The following is an 18,514-nucleotide window of genomic DNA, read 5'->3' as shown; positions in this document are numbered from 1 at the left end:
GGGATGTGGAGGTTTTTGAAACATATACTCACCCTGACCACCCGAATGAGGTTGTTGATCTTCTTGCAGCACTGGGTGTGAGTCCTATGGACCACACTCTGGCCAAGACGTACTGGGCCACCTCCCTCCACATCCTCCTGAACTCCTGCGGCAATGGCCTCCTGCCAGTGTCCGGGAACAGCACCATCGGTGTTCCACAGCCACAACCAGAGCCTGCAATGCCTGGTCACTGAACTAGCGAGTTCTCTCCCTGGGCCTCTGATCAGCCAGGAGATTTGTGGTTGATGGATTGCAGCTCCTTGCAGGCCCAGGTCAGAAGCAGCAATGATCAGAGTGAGGCTGTGCAGCATGATTGAACCTCCCCTTTACGAACTGGAAGGTGCCAGTCTGTCTGAGTCCTTGTAATTAACAGCGCCTGAACTTGAGTAGCGCTCTGAGGTAGTGCCCCACTCCCCGACGTTCGTGTCCTAAGAGAAGTGTGTAGCGCTTGATTTAATGCTCCACTTCCCTCTTGGGGCGCTAAAACTGACTTTTGCGTTCGCTGGTGCTAATTAGCGCCGGGCGCTAAAGTTTGCGCCCAGGTGATGTTAGCGCCCCAAAATGGTCGATACCAAATTTTTCTCCCATGGTCTCTCTCTCAAGACTCTGTTGTCTTTGTGTTGCTGTTTCTCTCTCTGGATTTCCTCTTCTAATTATATCTCTTTTTCTATTCTGCTTCTGTTTCCTTGACTCCTCTTTTTGCTTCTCTCTTATCTTTTCCTCTTCTTTCCTTTCAGGTGAGCGGCCGTGGGTAGCATAGTAGGGAAAGGACTCTCCAATGGCTGCAGGTTGCATTTGAGATGGAGAATGCAGGGAAAACATGGTCCTGTTGAGATACCGCGGCAAACGTGGGAGTCGAGACCAGAGCTAGTAAAACACAACTGCTTTTATTCTACCTCATGGCAAAGAGAAACTGGAAAAGCCCACGCATCCACTTAAATACTCCCCAGACAGGAAGTGCTCCCGGCAGCCTGTCCCTGCGGGAAACAAGTTGCTGGAGGAAAGGGCCCCCGGCTGGGGGCGTCTGCTTAAACTGTCCGTGCCGCCGTGAGCGGATTATGTCCAGTGGTGGCGTGTCGCCACAGTCCTGAACAGCTCCCATTCCATCCCTTCCCTCACTCCCATCATGCCCCCTATCCTTCACTTTCCGCTCTTACCATCCCCTCACTCCCATCGCTAACCCTATCCCTTCCTCTTCAACTCCGCGCTCAGCTCTTGTAGCCTTTCCTCCCCCACATTCTGCTGTTACTCACCTCAATCTTAACTGTCCATCCATTTCCATCTCCCATTCTCACTCGCACCCTGCAAACTTGGGTGGCACGAGGCCGGAGATCCTCTCACTTCAACCTGTTTCCCTTCTCCTCCCATTCTCCCTTCCTAACTATTTTCCTCAAAGAGGCTTTGTTTGCTTTCAGAATTCACCTTACTAAGGTTTTTTTTACAAGAAATCAAATTAGAAATAGGAAAGACATTGCTTTCCTGTCCCCCTCTCTCTCTCTCTCGCTCTCTCATGAGTGCAAATTATTAGCAATGACCTTTTCTGTCAACAAAACATTAATTGGCTTCAAAAATCAACTGGTGTTTTAAAAAAAACTAAACTAAGGTTAACTTGAAGGAAGATACTTTGGGCTAATATTAACTCCACCAACCAGGCAGAAACTAGGTGGGGAGAGCATTTAAAATGGAGCAGGGGACTTGCCCACACTTTTTCTGCACCAATCTGGTCGAATGCAATTTTAAATTGCAGGTGGCAAGAACACCCGTCCCAAGCCGGCAGGGTGCTCTTTGAATATGCAGATTGGGCTCCGATGACATAATTGGGGCTGGACCTGTTAATTTTAATCTGAGGCTTGAACTGGCAAGCAGTGGTGGCTTCCTCGCCAGGCACAACCTGCCAGGAACAGCAGTCAGAGTCAGAGAGAGTAAGGTGAATTTTAAAAATAGTTTCCTTGTGGGCTAAGAGGAGCAGGAATTATGGCAGATGAGCGGGATAACTTGGAAATTTATCCACTTCTGCTCACTAATAATAGAAATGCAGGGAATTGCAGCCCTGAAAGAAAGTGGTACTCCCAATGACCATGTTTGGGCTGGGTGGAGGCTCTGCCCCAAACAAAGGCCTATGGAAGTTGTTGAAGAAGGTTGGGACCCAGCTTTTTGGCATCCTGGCATAGTTTCTGGCCTTTCTGCCACACTCTTGCCTGATTTACAGTAGGAGTGTGCCAAAATGGCCTGGATTTTTTGTCCGCAGTATGTTTGAGTACTATCTGCAAGCATGTAAAGCCCAGAGTAGACCCATAAATTATTATGTAGTTACCTAAGGGTAAAAAATAAAATCCCAGTGAGCGCACATGCTTTTAATTAAAAGCAGAGGAGAGGAATATTAAAGACTTTTTCTGTTTTGAACAGATTTTAATGACAATGGCACAATAGATCGTTCGGATCTGATCCAGTTCTTAACCATAATCACTGGAAATGAAGTTCACAGCATTCTTAATGATATGGAAATGAAGATGATTATTGACATGGTTTGTTATCTTGGATTACCTTATGGGGATTTGACTAATTTGTGTTTGACATATAAAAGATAACACTTATACAGGTCTGTGCGATCAAGCAAATAATGAAAACCATACAACAAAAAAGAAATTCAGAGGTTCAACTTGCAACAAATGTCTCAATTTTCCAATCGCCTTTTGATGTGAACTCGAATTAAATTTACACCTTGGGTTATTTTGAAGGGACATGGCCTCATTTACTTCTTTTTCACAGCTGGAGCAAATTCAGATTGCACCTTACTGATGTGAACTGAGTCCTTCATCTGGGAATTGTAATCCAATTATATGCAACAGGACAGCAGCTATAATTTGCAACAGACGCCTTAATTCCAAAATTGATCTAAATGTGTGGTGTCACTGAATCTTAACTACAGCAGAACAAATATTGAAATAGAAATTATTTTCAGTAAATAAACTAGAATATACCTGCATGTTATATGAATGATACTCACACTCATATCTTGTCCCTTTTAAGATCATAGAGGATATTGATATGGATGGCGATGAATGTATAAACCTTTCAGAATTCCATCATATTGCATCAAAAATGCCTGACTTTGCAGGGTAATACAATTAAAATGTTTTCATAAAATTCCTTTATAATTTTATGTTCTCTAATCTACTGACTGTCTACTCTCCCAATAATACAGGATAGATGTAAATTTAAGTGCAGCTTAAGATAAAATGCTTTTTTAATTGTTTGTCATTAATGACATTGTGGCTAGGTTCTGCTTTAAGTGTCTGTGGGACGAAAAGCAACTCTAACTTCTTTGAATGCAAGTATAGGCCTGATTTTATATTCTTTTTGATGGCCATTAACTCCCATTGGTGCTACATATAGGAATAAGGATTCTGCTTCTTGCTTTGTGTAAAGATGTAAATTCATTTGTGAAGATTTTGTCTGTATGATATTTTAAGCAAAATATAAATCTGTTCTTTTAGAACTTGTTCTAAGACTTAAGTAGAAATTCCAAATGGAGGAACTCTACATTAATGGGCTTACAACGCTCCTACACATAATGAACAGAGAACTTCTTTACACTTGGTGATGCACAGGAGTTTACTAGTGCTGCAGAATTATATTTATCTAAGTGCTGTCTGTGCTTGTGAGGTAGTAGAGCATTTAAAACTGTGTCAGAGGCAATATTAACAGCAGCGCGCCATGGATTATATATTTCCAGAGGATGTCAATATTGTGTCCCAACAGTGGATCTCAGCCACAGTATTGGCTCTGCACTACTTATTCATTTAAAAGTTAAAAAGTCTATAAAGGCAGGGGCATGATGATCAAGTATCTTCCAAAACAAAAGTAAAAGGATGTGCAGTGGTTTAAACAGTGATATTTTGATAGGCCTTGTGCCTCGCTTTTGAGCAAGCTGCTTCAGCTGTGGGATATGAGAAAACAACAACAACTTGCATTTATATAGCACCTTTAATGTAGTAAAATGTCCCAAGGCGCTTCACAAGAGCAATTATCAAACAGAATTTGCCACATAACGAGATATTAGGACAGAGGTAGGTTTTAAGGAGCATCTTAAAAGAGGAGAGGTAGAGAGATCTAGGGAGGGAATTCCAGAGCTTAGGGCCTTGGCAGCTGAAGGCACAGTTGCCAATGGTAGAGCAAAGAGGCAAGAATTGGAGGAGTGTAGAGTCTTGGCGGGTTGTAGGGCTGGATGAGGTTAAAACAAAGATCAAGCTCTGTGGATCTCCCATGGAAAATCAGAATGCATTTAAAAGCAGAGGTGTGAAATTGGGGGAGAATTTCCACAGCGTTCTTCCGATCCCTTGCTGTAACTTCGGTAAAATTCCATGGATTTCATAGGATATACGGCACAGAAACAGGCCATTTGGCCCAATCAGTCCATGCCGGCGTTTATGCTCCACTCGAGCCTCCTCCCGTCTTTCCTCATCAAAATCTATCAGCATAACACTCTATTCCCTTTTCTCTCATATGCTTGTCTAGCCTCCCCTTAACTGCATCTATACTATTTGCTTCAACCACTCCCCGTGGTAGCGAATTCCACATTCTCACTACTCTCTGGGTAAAGAAGTTTCTTCTGAATTCCCTATTGGATTTCTTGGTGACTATCTTATATTGATGGCCTCTAGTTATGCTCTTCCCCACAAGTGGAAACATTCTCTCTGTATCCACTCTATCAAAACCTTTCATAATTTTAAAGACCTCTATTAGGTCACCCCTCAGCCTTCTTTTTTCAAGAGAAACGAGACCCAGCCTGTTCATCCTTTCCTGATATGTATACCCTCAAATTTCTGGTATCATCCTTGTAAATCTTCTCTGCACCCTCTCCAGTGCCGCTATATTCTTTTTATAATATGGCGACCAGAACTGTACACAGTATTCTAAGTGTGGTCTAACCAAGGTTCGATACAGGTTTAGCATAACTTCCCTACTTTTCAATTCTATCCCTCTAGAAATAAACCCTAGTGCTTGGTTTGCTTTTTTTTATGGCCTTGCTAACCTGTGTTGCAACTTTTAGTGATTTGTGTATTTGTACTCCGAGATCCCTTTGTTCCTCTACCCCACCTAGACTCGCACCCTCCAATTAATAAGTGACCTCCCTATTCTTCCTACCAAAATGTAATACCTCACATTTATCTGTGTTGAATTCATTTGCCAATTATATGCCCATTCTGCAAGTTTATTATTGTCCTCCTGTAACTTGTTGCAGTCCTCCTCAGTATAGACTATCCCCCCCCAATTTGGTGTCATCCACAAATTTAGAAATTGTGTTTTTGATTCCAAAGTCTAAATCATTAATATAAATTGTGAACAACAGTGGTCCCAGCACTGATCCTTGTGCAACACCACTGCCCACCTTCTGCCACTGTGATTAACTACCCTTTACCCCTACTCTCTGCTTTCTGTCCTGAAGCCAGCCAGCAATCCATTCTGCTACTTGTCCCCTGACTCTGCATTCTCTGACCTTGTTCATCAGTCTATTATCAAAGGCCTTTTGAAAATCTAGATAAATTACAGCTACAGCATTACCATTGTCTACTCTCTCTGTTACCTTTTCAAAAAATTCAATGAGGTTGGGCAAGCAAGACTTTCCCTTTTGAAATCCATGCTAACTATTCATTACTATATTTTTGGTTTCTAGATGTTTTTCTATTTTCTCCTTTAGTAGGGATTCTATTATTTTTCCTGCCACCGATGTTAAGCTGGCTGCTCTAGAATTCCCTGGACATGTTCTATTCCCCCTTCTTAGATATAAGTATTATGTTAGCTATCCGCCAGTCCTCTGGCACTACTTCTTTTTCTAACAAATTATTAAATATGTGTAGTAATGCCTCTGCTTACTTTCCCTAGATTCTTTTAAAATGCGTTGATGCAATGCACCCAGACCAGGGGTTTTATCCTCTTTGAGTTTGATTAGTTTATTTAATATATCCCCTCTTTTTTATTTAAAATGCACTTATCTCATTACTAATCTCATCATCCAATGTCATGTCCACCTTTTCTATCTCCCTGGTAAATACAGAAGCAAAATAATTATTTAATATTTCTGCCACCTCTCTATCGTTACCTGTGGTATTATCCTATCTATCCTTTAATGGCCCTATTCCCATCCCAACCTTCTTTTATTGATGTGCCTGTAAAATATTTTACTATTTTGTTTTATGTTCCTTTGTAGGAACTGGGGATCCTAGCCGAAGAATTGAGATCGACTCAGAAAATCAAAAACAATAAAATTTAATGAACAAACGAAGCTGTACAGGAAACTGTAGGATACAATGCAAATAGGTCTGGTCTGTTTGAAAGCCTCTCTGGAAACTGCAAGAAGGTTCCGAGCTCAACTGCTAGCAGGTTCCGAGCTCAACTGCTAGCAGGTTCCGAGCTCAACTGCTAGAAGGTTCCGAGCTCTACTGCTAGAAGGTTCCGAGCTCTGACGTCATGACGTCATGACGTTCTTCCCGCCGTTGAGAGATCACGTGACGGACGGCATGACGTCATCACGCGGAGTACAGGAAAGAAGCCCTAGTACAGTTAACAGATACATTAAAGGTGCAGCCCCCAGCTATACTACATTGCTGTAAAAGGAATTATATACAATTGTCCGTAATCCTCTGGTGGTTCCGCCACATGCGCCCCCCCAGATTTGCTTTTAACAGAGAAGGTAAGGCGAGAAGGGGGTCTGACGAGTCTGTCCGACCGACTGCGATGCCCCAGCAGCTGGAACGGAGTGCTAGAAGATGAACTGGCCGTTGGCTGTGGTTGGGATGACGCCGCAGGCGGAGGAGAAGAAGAGGCCGGCTGTGGTCGACCCCCGGTGAGGCGGGCACTGGCGACTCGGCGGGTGACTGTGGCTGTACCGGACCGGCAGTCGACGGTGGACGACCACGACGAGGCGGCTGAGCGGTGATGACTGGTTCGCTCAGATCCAGATGCGCCGGTTTCAACCGGTCGATGGAGATTTGGTCAGGCTTACTGCCGACGTCGACTGTGAAGGACTTGTCACCAGACGAGATGACGCAGAATGAACCTGTGTAAGGCGGTTTGAGCGGGTTTTTGCGAGCATCCTGTCGAATGAACACGTATTCTGCGCTCGTAAGATCCACCGGGACATGGGAGCGCTGCAGGTCATGATGCGACGTAGGCACTGGGATGAAATTCCTAGCCGCTTCCTGGTGGCTGACGAGCTGCTGAGCTGGGGACCAGGGTTCCGTGTGAGGAGGAAGAAAATCGCCAGGCACTCTGAGAGGTTGGCCGTAAACCAGCTCTGCTGAAGAAGAATGCAGGTCATCCTTAGGCGCCGTGCGAAGACCTAGCAGCACCCAAGGGAGCCTGTCCACCCAACTAGGCCCACGGAGACTAGCACGCAGTGCGGCTTTAAGGGACCTGTGGAATCTTTCACACAGGCCGTTCGCCTGTGGATGGTAGGTGGTGGTACGATGAAGCTTGGTGCCCAAACCTTGAGCTACGGCGTTCCAAAGCTCAGAGGTAAATTGAGGCCCCCGGTCGGAGGAGATGTCAGCCGGTACCCCGAACCGAGCTACCCACGACGAGATGAAGGCTCTGGAGACGTCTGCCGCTGTGGTGGCAACCAAAGGAATTGCCTCTGGCCACCTGGTGGTGTGGTCTACCATGGTGAGGAGGTGAGTGTACCCGCGAGAGGAAGGGAGAGGACCAACCAGGTCCACGTGCACATGGTCGAATTGACGCTCCGGAACCGGAAAAGTGGCGACTGGGGCCTTAACATGGCGTTGTATCTTGGACTTCTGGCAACTCACGCAGGTATTGGTCCAGTCACGGACGTCGAGATGCATGCCCTTCCAGACGAATTTCTTTGCCATGAGTTGTTGTGACGCTCTCATGCCAGGGTGTGACAGCCCGTGGATAGTGTCGAAAATTCTCCTGCGCCATTCGACTGGAACGATTGGACGTGGGACGCCCATCGAGATGTCACACAGGAGTGTGGTCCCTGCGGCCTGGAAACTGACATCAGCCACTTGTAAGCTGGAAGGTGCGGTCCGGTATGCCTGCACTTCAGGGTCTGCCTTCTGTTCTTTTGCCAAACCAACATAGTCGACTCCCAGGTGTACTGCATGGAGCTGGGCGCAGGAGAGACAATCCGCCACCAGGTTGTCTTTGCCCGAGACATGTTGTATGTCGTTGTAAATTCAGATATGTACATAAGATGACGTTGTTGCCGTGCCGACCATGGTTCCGCTGTCTTGGCCATCGCAAAAGTAAGTGGCTTGTGGTCTACAAAAGCCGTGAATGGGCGTCCTTCCAGTAGGAAGCGAAAATGGCGGATGGCCAGAAACAATGCCAACAACTCCCTATCAAAAGTACTATACTTGCGTTCGTTCTTCCGCAATTGGCGGCTGAAGAAAGCCAGTGGTTGCCATGTGCCATCGACCCACTGCTCCTGTACTGCCCCGATGGCATAATCAGATGCGTCGGTGGTAAGGGCAATGGTTGCGCCCGGAAGGGGATGTGCCAACATGGTCGCAGCAGCCAAAGCGTTCTTAGTGTCGAGGAAAGGCTGGTCCATCTGGGGTGTCCAATCGATCGGGTCTTTGCCCGATTTACCTCTGAGGGCCTCGTACAAAGTTTGCATCAACAATGCCGCCTTGGGGACGAACCGATGATAAAAATTGACCATTCCCAGAAATTCTTGGAGGGCCCTGACGGTCTGAGGAAGAGGGAACGAGGTGACTGCTTCCACCTTCGTGGCCAGTGGGACGGCGCCTTCTGAGGTGATTCTGTGTCCCAGGAAATCAATGCTGTGCAACCCAAACTGGCACTTGGCCGGGTTGATAATAAGGCCATGTTGGCTGAGACGAGAAAAAAGGGTACGCAAGTGCGTAATGTGTTCTTTCATGCTGTTACTGGCAATAAGGATGTCGTCTAGGTAGACGAAGATGAATGGCAGATCGTGCAACACGGAATCCATGAGACGTTGGAAGGCTTGTGCTGCATTCTTCAGCCCAAACGGCATACGAAGGAACTCAAAGAGCCCGAAAGGTGTGATGACGGCAGTTTGGGGACGTCCTGAGGATGCACGGGCACTTGATGATAGCCTCGGATGAGGTCTACTTTGGAAAAGATGGAATTCCCTGCCAGATGGGCCGAAAAATCCTGAATGTGAGGGATTGGGTACCGATCCGGTGTGGTAGCCTCATTCAGGCGTCTGTAGTCGCCGCATGGTCGCCATCCGCCGCCCGGCTTAGGAACAATGTGTAATGGCGAGGACCAAGGACTATTCGAACGTCGAATAATACCCAGGCGTTCCATTGTATGGAACTCCGCCTTGGCGGCCGCGAGTTTACCGGGTTCCAGCCTTCGAGCTCTCGCATAAATGGGGGATCCTGTCGTGGTAAGTGGTGTGCCACACTGTGCCTCACGACTGAAGAAGAAAATGTGGGCCTGGTGAGCTCAGGGAACTCACTGAGAAGACGAGCGAACTCATTTGGAGATGGGACTGCACAGGCAACTGACCAAGACATCGCGGTGCTTCAGTGGCAGGGGACAGAGTGAAAAGTGGAGGCACTGATTAGCTGGCAGTGTCGGACGTTGACGAGAAACCCGTTTGCGCAGAAGAAATCTGCCCCCAGGATGGCCTGTGAGACTTTCGCCGTGATGAACTCCCAAACAAAACATTGGCCGCCAAAACTCAACTGGACCCTACGCTTTCCGAACGTGCGAATGGCCGCACCATTGGCTGCCTCGAGGGGGGGACCTTGACTGCCGGATTGATGATCTAGCTTCAATGCTGGTAGGACACTGCACTGGGAGCCAGTATCACAGAGAAAATGTCGCCCTGACAGGGAGTCTGTAATGTATAGGAGCTTCCCTGCAGGCCCGACGGCCATCGCAACTCCGGCGCGTCCCTTAGGCCTTATTGATCTTCTCAGAAACCGCTGGTTTGAGGTAGGTTTTTTTTTTGGTGAGAAACTGCAGGGCGGACGGCAATTTCTGGCCTTCGCGCTGAAACGAGCGTGGTATGCATACCAGCCTGCAGGAGGAGGAGTCGGATTCGCTCTTGTGGGGGAAGGGCACCTCGAGGCTGCACAACATGGCTGTGTGCAGGAGCATATTTTATCCGCTTCCGCGGCGAGTTCAGCAGAATCCGTGATCGCGGAATTGGCCAAGGCCATCTGTACTGGCTCTGGTAGTTGACAGAGAAACAGCTCGCGGAACAGAAAACATGCGATTCCGAGTCCAAAAGCGTGAGCATTTGGCTCATGATCTCTGAGGGTTTTCAGTCCCCGAGGCCGGGCATGGAGATAAGTCTGCGAGCGCGCTCCAACTTGGACAGACTGAAAATCTGCAGTAAACTTGCTTTTAAAGCTTCGTACTTGCCATCGTTCGGTGGACTCTCGAGGAGGCTGATGACCCGCGAGGCCGTGGTGCTGTCGAGGGCGGAGACCACGTAATAATAACGGGTCGAATCCGCTGCTACTCCCCAGATTGCAAATTGGGCTTCCGCCTGGAAAAACCACGAGGCTGGTTGTTGCTCCCAAAATTGCAGCAGTTTGAGGGTGACGGCGTTCGTGTCCATGATGTAACTTCAACGAAAATTGTTCAAAGAAATCAGGGTCACCAATGTAGGAACTGGGGTTCCTAGCCGAAGAATTGAGATCGACTCAGAAAATCAAAAACAATAAAATTTAATGAACAAACGAAGCTGTACAGGAAACTGTAGGATACAATGCAAATAGGTCTGGTCTGCTTGAAAGCCTCTCTGGAAACTGCTAGAAGGTTCCGAGCTCAACTGCTAGCAGGTTCCGAGCTCAACTGCTAGAAGGTTCCGAGCTCTGATGTCATGACGTTCTTCCCGCCGTTGAGAGATCACGTGACGGACGGCATGACGTCATCACGCGGAGTACAGGAAAGAAGCCCTAGTACAGTTAACAGATACATTAAAGGTGCAGCCCCCAGCTATACTACATTGCTGTAAAAGGAATTATATACAATTGTCCGTAATCCTCTGGTGGTTCCGCCACACCTTGATAATTTAATTTCATAGTTCCTCTTTGCCTTCCTAATTGTTTGTTGACTTCTCTCCTAATCTCTTTGTATTCTCCCTTATCATGCACTCCCCTGCTGTTTATGTACTTAATGTATGCCTCTTTCCTTACCCTCAATTGTTCCCTTGTGGCTTTATTTATCCATGGAGTCTCATTAGTGTTTAGTTTGTTCTTTCCTTTTTAGTGGAATATATTGTTGCTGCACTCTGTTGAACACTGTTTTAAATGTTTCCCATTGCTGTTCTACATCGTTGTTTGTCAATACTGTTGCCCATTTTATTTTCCCAAGTTCTATTCTCAGCCCCTCAAAATCAGCTTATCTCCAATCTATTACCCTGGTTTTTGTCATACTTATGCCCTCCTCAATTATCATCTTAAAGCGCTTTATATTATGGTCACTATTGCCTAGATGTTCCCCTACTTTTACTTCTCTTATCTGCTCTGGTTCATTCCCCATTACTAGATCCAACAGTGAATCCTCCCATGTTGGGCTTTTTATATATTGGGTTAGAAAGAAGTTCTGTACACATTTTTGGAACTCCATTCCCTTATCCCCTTTACCCACCTCTACTGTCCAATTAATATCGGGGTAGTTGAAATCCCCCATGATTATTATTCTATGTTTTTTACTCATTAACCTAATTCGTCTGCATATTTCTTCCTCCACCTCCCTTCCACTATTAGGTGGGCTGTAGACTACGCCTATTAGTGTGATTGATTCTTTATTATCTTTTATCTCTCACCATATGGATTCTATTTTTGTCTTGCTGATAGCAACATCACTTTTTTCTACTGCCATTATGTTATCCCTAATAAGTACAGCTACTCCACCTCCCCTTTCTCCCTCTCTATCTTTTCTAAATATGTTATACCCTGCAATGTTTTATTCCCTTGGATCCTTGAAGAAACAGTGTAAACAGCTGCTTTATCTTTTATATATATGCCTTTTCACCGGGGGGAGCCTCTGCGGAAATTCCAGATGCACATGCTCATCAAAGTAACATGCCAGTCGTGCACCTGAAAAACTGGTAAAGAGGATGCGGGGGCAGGAGTAGAGAATCTCGAAAGAACCCCGGCAACACCAAGCAGTGCAGAAACTTGAGAAACAGATATCATTTGCCAAGTGTTGCCCCTCTTACTGTCCATTATGACACCACAGCAGCATTTTAAAGGGAGTCTGGTGAGAGGATAAGAGAGGTTATGATTAGTGGTTGTGTTCATTTGAAATCTAAATCTATTTATTCATCTAAAATATTACATTAAAATCCATGAGTTTGTCATAATTGTGACAATTCATAACAATTTAGTAACACCTGAATAACACCCACATTCATTTCAATGCCTGCTATGCACACTTCCTCCACTGACATGTTGTTGTTCTTCTGTTCTGCACTGGAAGAAGCTGTTTGAAATATATTCCTGGCCAATTCCTAACTTTGCAGCTCATAGCTCCAGAAATTGAGGTATTTTGCTCCAACTTTTAAGTATTTGCCTATCAAACAAGTTGTACTATTTATACCTTCTGTTTTGCACCAGCTTGCAACTAAATAATTAAATGGCCAGTTTTCCCAGCCACCATCAGAAATAAATAAATACTCTCCCCACTTCCATTACATGTGCTAGATTATTGTTAAAAAATTAACTATAACGTATCAAAAGTCTCGCATTTAGTGCACATTTTATGTAACACATTCCTCATAACACTTAATTGATTTGACAGAATAAAATTTGACTTATTCAGTCACTGATCAGTAATTGATAGTACATTGTGCATTACATGGCATAATACCCTAATTATTATAAAACAGCAATTCTTCAACAATACCACAGATTTTCCAATAAACATTACTAACGGCACACTTCTAGTCATGTTATTTCCATAATATCACTGATCTTACTAACCTCTCATTGAATCCTTCACACTTGGTCTCCAAGGTAGGTGGTGCTGTTGCTTACTTATCTTTGAGCGCTCTGAGGTCCATCTCCAGCCTAGATGATGCTGGGATAAGGCATTTATGGTCTTCAGGTAAGTTTTGCTTCTATTCATTAAAAAAAAATTAATAATTTATTTAACAGCTTGCTTCCACTTCTATGAAGTGAGAGGATGGAGAACATTCAAGGCAGGTGGGGATATCAAATCAAGGGGCAGAATCTAGGATTTGGCAGTGCTGGGTTGCAAAGGGACATTGACCTTAGGTGTGTACTTAAGATTAGGGGGAAGCAGTAATTCTCTGTCTGGCTCATCTATTGACTCACCGAAGGGCAACTCCATGGCAGATCAACTATAATGCTTTTTTGTCACATTCCCTGTAGCACTTAATCATTGTGAGATTTTTCTAATCTACCCAAATCCCTTCTACTTACCTCTGACTCTATCACCTGATATACTCTGAGCCTTGGTCCTCCAACCGTGGAGTCCCACCTCTGTTCAGACAAAAAAACTTCATACTTCACAATTTAGTTTTTTGCATGAAATGGTAAGCATTTCTTCAATTGCAACATCTTGCATTTCTAAAGTGCTATGCCTCACATGAAAGACAAGCTCTCAGAGTGCTTTACAATAAGGAGGAAAGGGAAATAAAGCTAATTGTAGCTAGGATGGGGAACTAAATGTACAGTCAGGGAAGAGGGTTTTGAAAAAGTTTTTGAAAGGGGTGGCAAGGTAGAGGGAACTGGTGTGTAGTGCTTGAATAAGCTGTCATCAGTGGTGGAGCAGAGGGAGCAAGGGGCGTGGAGAAGTCTGATTAGTGGACGGAGGGTGTGTGTGTGTGTGTGTGGAGTGTAGGGCTGGAAGAGTTCATAAAGGTAGGTTTGGGTGAGGCTGTAGAGAGATTTGAAAACTACGACGAGAATTTTGAAATTGATGGGATCAAGGCCAGAATTGATGGGAGCAAAAGAGGATGGCTTCAGATTTGCTGATATTTAGCTGGAAGACATGTTAGGCAGGATTTTCATTGAGCCGTGGAGGTGGGATTGGAGGCGTGTGGGGGGTTAAAATACTGAAATCGGGGGGGGGGGCACGAACCCATCCCGCCCCCATGTCAGTTTCAAAGGAGGCGAGTACCCGACCTGCGCTGGGACCCGCCTCCCCGAGGCGGGAAGGGGATTAGTGCCAATTAACTGCCTATTAACAGGCAGTTTTTAGCCTAATCCCTATTTTCATAGCTGAAGTGTGGGATTCCCGACGGCTCCAAACCACGCCAAGTTAGCGAGGCGGGCCATCAGGCTGATGGGCTTGGAGGGGTCGAGATGTCTGGTGTTCAGGTGAGTGATGGGTGCATGAGTGCAGAGGTAAGTGTGTTTGGTGTGTTTAAAGTGTTTAAAGAAGTTTTACTTACCTTTACAGCCTTCCTTCCTTCAGGTCTCGGGAGTCCCTCATCTCACCGGCACAGAAAGCAGAATGACCGCGATCTGTCAAAAATTGCAGCATTCAGCTTTCTGTTCCGGGGAGATCTCCAAGTTAATTCTTTCCTCTCAGGATGATTTAGAGTACAGATTGTCAGTGTTTGACAGCTTCAAACAGCTGTGAAACACTGATATTTCATCTGTCAAAAGGTCTTGACAGATGAAATGTCAATCTGTGATGTCACCTGTTGCCAGGTGGCCCTTAATTGGCCTGCTGAGCCCGCTGGGCAGGCTCAACAAGGTCAATCAAGTCAAAATTGCGTGGGTTGGTTAGAACTCGATGGAGGCGGGACTACAACCCCGAAAGTTGTAGTCCCGCCTCCTACCTGCCTCCTCAATGAAAATCCAGCCTGTTAACTCATCAAGGTCTGAATATCAGACAGATACTTTATGAGTATGTGGCAAAAACCTTTGGGTCAATGGAGGAGGCAGTGAGATAGAGCTGGGTGTTGTGAGCATACATGCAGAAAGCTGACCTTATACTGTGAATGGCAAATCCTCCGCACTACACTCTGTACAGTGACACATATCTCAACTACTGAGTAAATGCCATCTTTCTTTCATCAATTCCTGCTACAAATGAGCCAGGCCCAGTCATGATATGTTGGCACACCCAAGCCCATTATTCTCTTTTCTCTTAATGTTGCTGAGTGCATTAGCAAGAACCCAACACTAAGCACAGCCCTGCCTGACTGCAGGATAGCACCCGCAAACTGCTTGCAGGAAACCAAGGCAATATTATACACAAATTGCACAATATTGCCCCAGCACTGGTGCCAACAACCTAGCTTAACACCGTGCAACGCACATCTTATAGACATGTCTGGATAGTAAAGAAAGAACTTGCATTTATATAGTGCCTTTATATAGCGACCTCAGAACATCCCAAAACACTTTACAGCTAATGAAGTGCTTTTGAACTTTAGTCACTTGTAATGTAGGAAATGCAGCAGCCAATATGCTCACAGCAAGTTCCCACAAACAGCAATGTGATAATGACCAGATAATCTGTTTGTGATGTTGGTTGAGGGATAAATAGTGACCAGGACATCTGGGATAACTCCACTGCTCTTCTTTGAAAATAGTGCCACAAGATCTTTTTAAGAGCTGGTAAGTGGGATTAGGCTGGAAGCTCTTTTTCAACCGGCGCAGACACAATGGGCTGAATGGCCTCCTTCTGTGCTGTAAATTTCTATGATTCTATGATTCTACGTCCACCTGAGAGATCAAACGGGACCTCGGTCTCTGTTTCGATCACTGCCCGTGGGTCTTAGGGTCTTTTACCATCCATCACCTTCTACAAGCAGAAACTCTACCTTTCCTTTTGGGCTAGTCAGAATACAATTACATACCATGATGGTAGAGTTAATATACCAGAGGGATGAGCCTCAGTGTGCCAAATTGGCTTTTTTTCATTCCTGACTTTTCTTACGTTCTTTTCTCTGGGGTTAATTGAATTGCAGATTTGTGCAAAGAAAATCCAAAACATGTCTACATAAAAAGGTACTTATTGCATTTAACCCATGAGAATGTTGGTGCAAAGTGCTCCACAGGTCACATGGTTCATTTTGTTTAACAGTAAAATGGCGACTGTAAAATCCCCAAAAAACAGCTGCTCTGCACTCAATACATACAACAGCACAATTATAAATGGGCCATAAACCCACAGCTGTCAGCCTTAGGTGACAACCTTGGCTCAATGGTAACACTCTTGCCTCCGAGTCAGAAGGTTGTGGGTTCAAGTCCCACTCCATAGACGTGAACACATAATCCAGGCTGATACACCAGTGCAGAACTGAGGGAGTGCTGCACTGTCGGAGGTGCTGTCTTTTGGATGAAATGTTAAACCAAGGTCCCATCTGACCTCTCAGAGGGCACTATTTTTAAGAAGAGCAGGGGAGTTCGCCAGTGTCCTGACCAATATTTATCCCTAAACCAGTATCACTAACACAGATGATCTGGTCATTATCACCTTGCTGTGTGCAATATGACTGTTGCATTTCCTACATTACAACGGTGACTACACTTCATAAATACTTCATTGGCTGTCAAGCACATTGGCATGTCCTGAGATCATGAAAGACACTATATAAATCTTTCCTTTCTTATAAATCATATATGATCTTTACTATTAATATCAGAAACATTTACTCTACCACAGAAGGCGGTTGAGGCCAAGTCTTTAAATATATTCAAGAAGGAGTTAGATATATTTCTTAGAGCTAAAGGTATCAAGGGATATGGGGAGAAGGCAGGTACGGGGTACTGAGTTTGGATGATCAGCCATGATCTCATCGAATGGCGGAGCAGTCTCGAGGGGCCGAATGGCCTACTCCTGCTCCTATCTTCTATGTTTCTATGTTTCTATTGTTAGAACTTCCAGTTTTTAAGTGATGTAATTATTTCAAACATAAAATTATCCAAATCTTTCAATAAACCTGTTGCCAAATGATTTTTTTCCCCTCTTAACAGCTACTTCACTATGACAGTCTATTAAGAAAGAACAAGTCAATCAGTTGGATCCATTACTGAAACTACACACTCATCAACTGCGATTGGATTCTGGACGAATCACATTTAAAACAGGTCAATAGCTGTATGCCACTTGAAATTCTCCTGAACACACATTATTAAGAGGGCTTGTCAGCACAAAAAAGAAACTTTTTAAGTGATGTAATTCTGTATCACATGCTTAATGCAATGAATTTACAGATTGTTTGCAATGAGAGCATATTGGAAATTTAAGCAGGTGTCGCGCGCATGATTTTTTCCGACCATCAATTTAAATGGTTGGAGAATCATGTGCAGCATATGGCTGAATTTCTGTTGTGTCGTATTTGGGTGAAGCTTTCCACTGGGATTCCAAGCTTTTTTCACTGGCAGTGCAAATCCAGAAAATTAGCTCTATAATTTTAACATAATGGTCAGAAAATTGAGGTAGTACACACCTGAATTGGGCAGACCATTTAAAATAGTCAGCAGGGCACCCTTATGGCAGTGGGGCCCATCGCCAGCATACATAAAAATAAAGTGAGTAGAATTTGAACCCTTTAGTGATGTAGTTTAAGAATACAACTTCTCCGCCTGCTCTTCAAGCGCAGTGTACGGCCAGATTTCCAATTTGAGCTGGCAGTGAGTGAAGCTCTGAACCAGCAGCTCTAAATCGGAAAAGTACCCTTCAACTACTTTCCCTTTCTCTGGCCAATAGGTATAATCCTGGTTTATTCTGGGGCTCACTGTTTTCTGACCCTTTTTATGTCTTCCCTTCCCCTGGGTACTAAAAGATTAATTTAGTTATATATTGCTTCCCATTGTTTAAACTATTGCATATTATTCATTTGTTTGTCAGCTTACTGATGTTTGCAATTTGCTTGTTATTCTTTAAAATAATAAAAAAAAATGTCTCCAGTCAGTTTTCTGTATTTGTTGTCACTCTCTGCCACATATTTTCCCCATAAAGGGGCAATGTTTGGTACCCTGCTCCTAAGCCTTCTTTCAATACAACTGTATAAAGTGGCATTGGAAGGTAGATAAGAATAGTCACCATATAATTCAAATATTTTAAATTTCCCCTCGAGTGTCAATGCCGCCAAATATCAAGCATAATATTCTAGGTTTGATTTTGGACTACTGAATAATTTCTAAGAGTTAGATTTCCATCATTCCCACTGCTAAGATCGGGAACTAGGCATGTGATGTGCATCCACAGACCATAGATATTGCAGCATCATTATTTACATTTCTAAATGATATTAAATGTAAAATGTACAAATGTTAAATGACTGTAATACAGAGAACTTCAGTCATTGTAAAAATCAATAGTTGGCACCAAGTGGATATTTCAAAGAGTAAAAACCAGCAATAATTCACAAAAGAACATTTCCACATCCAGCTCTATATAATGAGTTCACTTTAACCTTAGATCATGGTTCTGAGACGATAGGGTGTATTGAAGGGATGGATTACTGATAGAATTTACTGTGATAGAATTTAAAGCCCAACAGTTTTTTTTTACT

General features: G+C 44.4%; 2 protein-coding genes across 3 annotated transcripts in view; one reads left to right on the top strand and one right to left on the bottom strand.

Moving 5' to 3' along the window:
- The window catches only part of LOC147124476 (calcium and integrin-binding protein 1-like), a 160,042-nt gene extending 142,136 nt beyond the window's left edge, over nt 1-17,906 (top strand). The window contains exons 5-7 of the mRNA XM_085987673.1: nt 2,446-2,564; nt 3,070-3,158; nt 16,971-17,906. Coding sequence (XP_085843799.1) covers nt 2,446-2,564; nt 3,070-3,158; nt 16,971-16,995 — 233 coding nt within the window. The 3' untranslated portion in view covers nt 16,996-17,906. The remainder of the gene's footprint in view (nt 1-2,445; nt 2,565-3,069; nt 3,159-16,970) is intronic.
- Nucleotides 10,718-18,514, bottom strand: part of nudt12 (nudix (nucleoside diphosphate linked moiety X)-type motif 12) — a 36,964-nt gene continuing 29,167 nt past the window's right edge. Inside the window, exons 7-8 of one of the 2 annotated variants that reach the window (XR_015078352.1) lie at nt 12,996-13,132; nt 10,718-12,270 (exon numbers count right to left, since the gene is read on the bottom strand). Coding sequence is in view for 1 of the 2 variants with exons in the window: in XM_085987653.1 (XP_085843779.1) it covers nt 13,046-13,132 (87 nt within the window). In the remaining variant the exon portion in view is untranslated. Of the gene's footprint in view, nt 13,133-18,514 lie in introns of both variants that reach the window. The other variant, XM_085987653.1, reaches the window with a different exon arrangement.

Source organism: Somniosus microcephalus, chromosome 1 (genome assembly GCF_052327205.1).
Source record: "Somniosus microcephalus isolate GS21.2 chromosome 1, FLI_Smic_1.0, whole genome shotgun sequence".
NCBI classification, from domain to species: domain Eukaryota; kingdom Metazoa; phylum Chordata; class Chondrichthyes; order Squaliformes; family Somniosidae; genus Somniosus; species Somniosus microcephalus.
The sequence above is the reverse complement of the archived record's forward strand: the minus strand, read 5'-3'. Positions and strand labels throughout refer to the sequence as shown.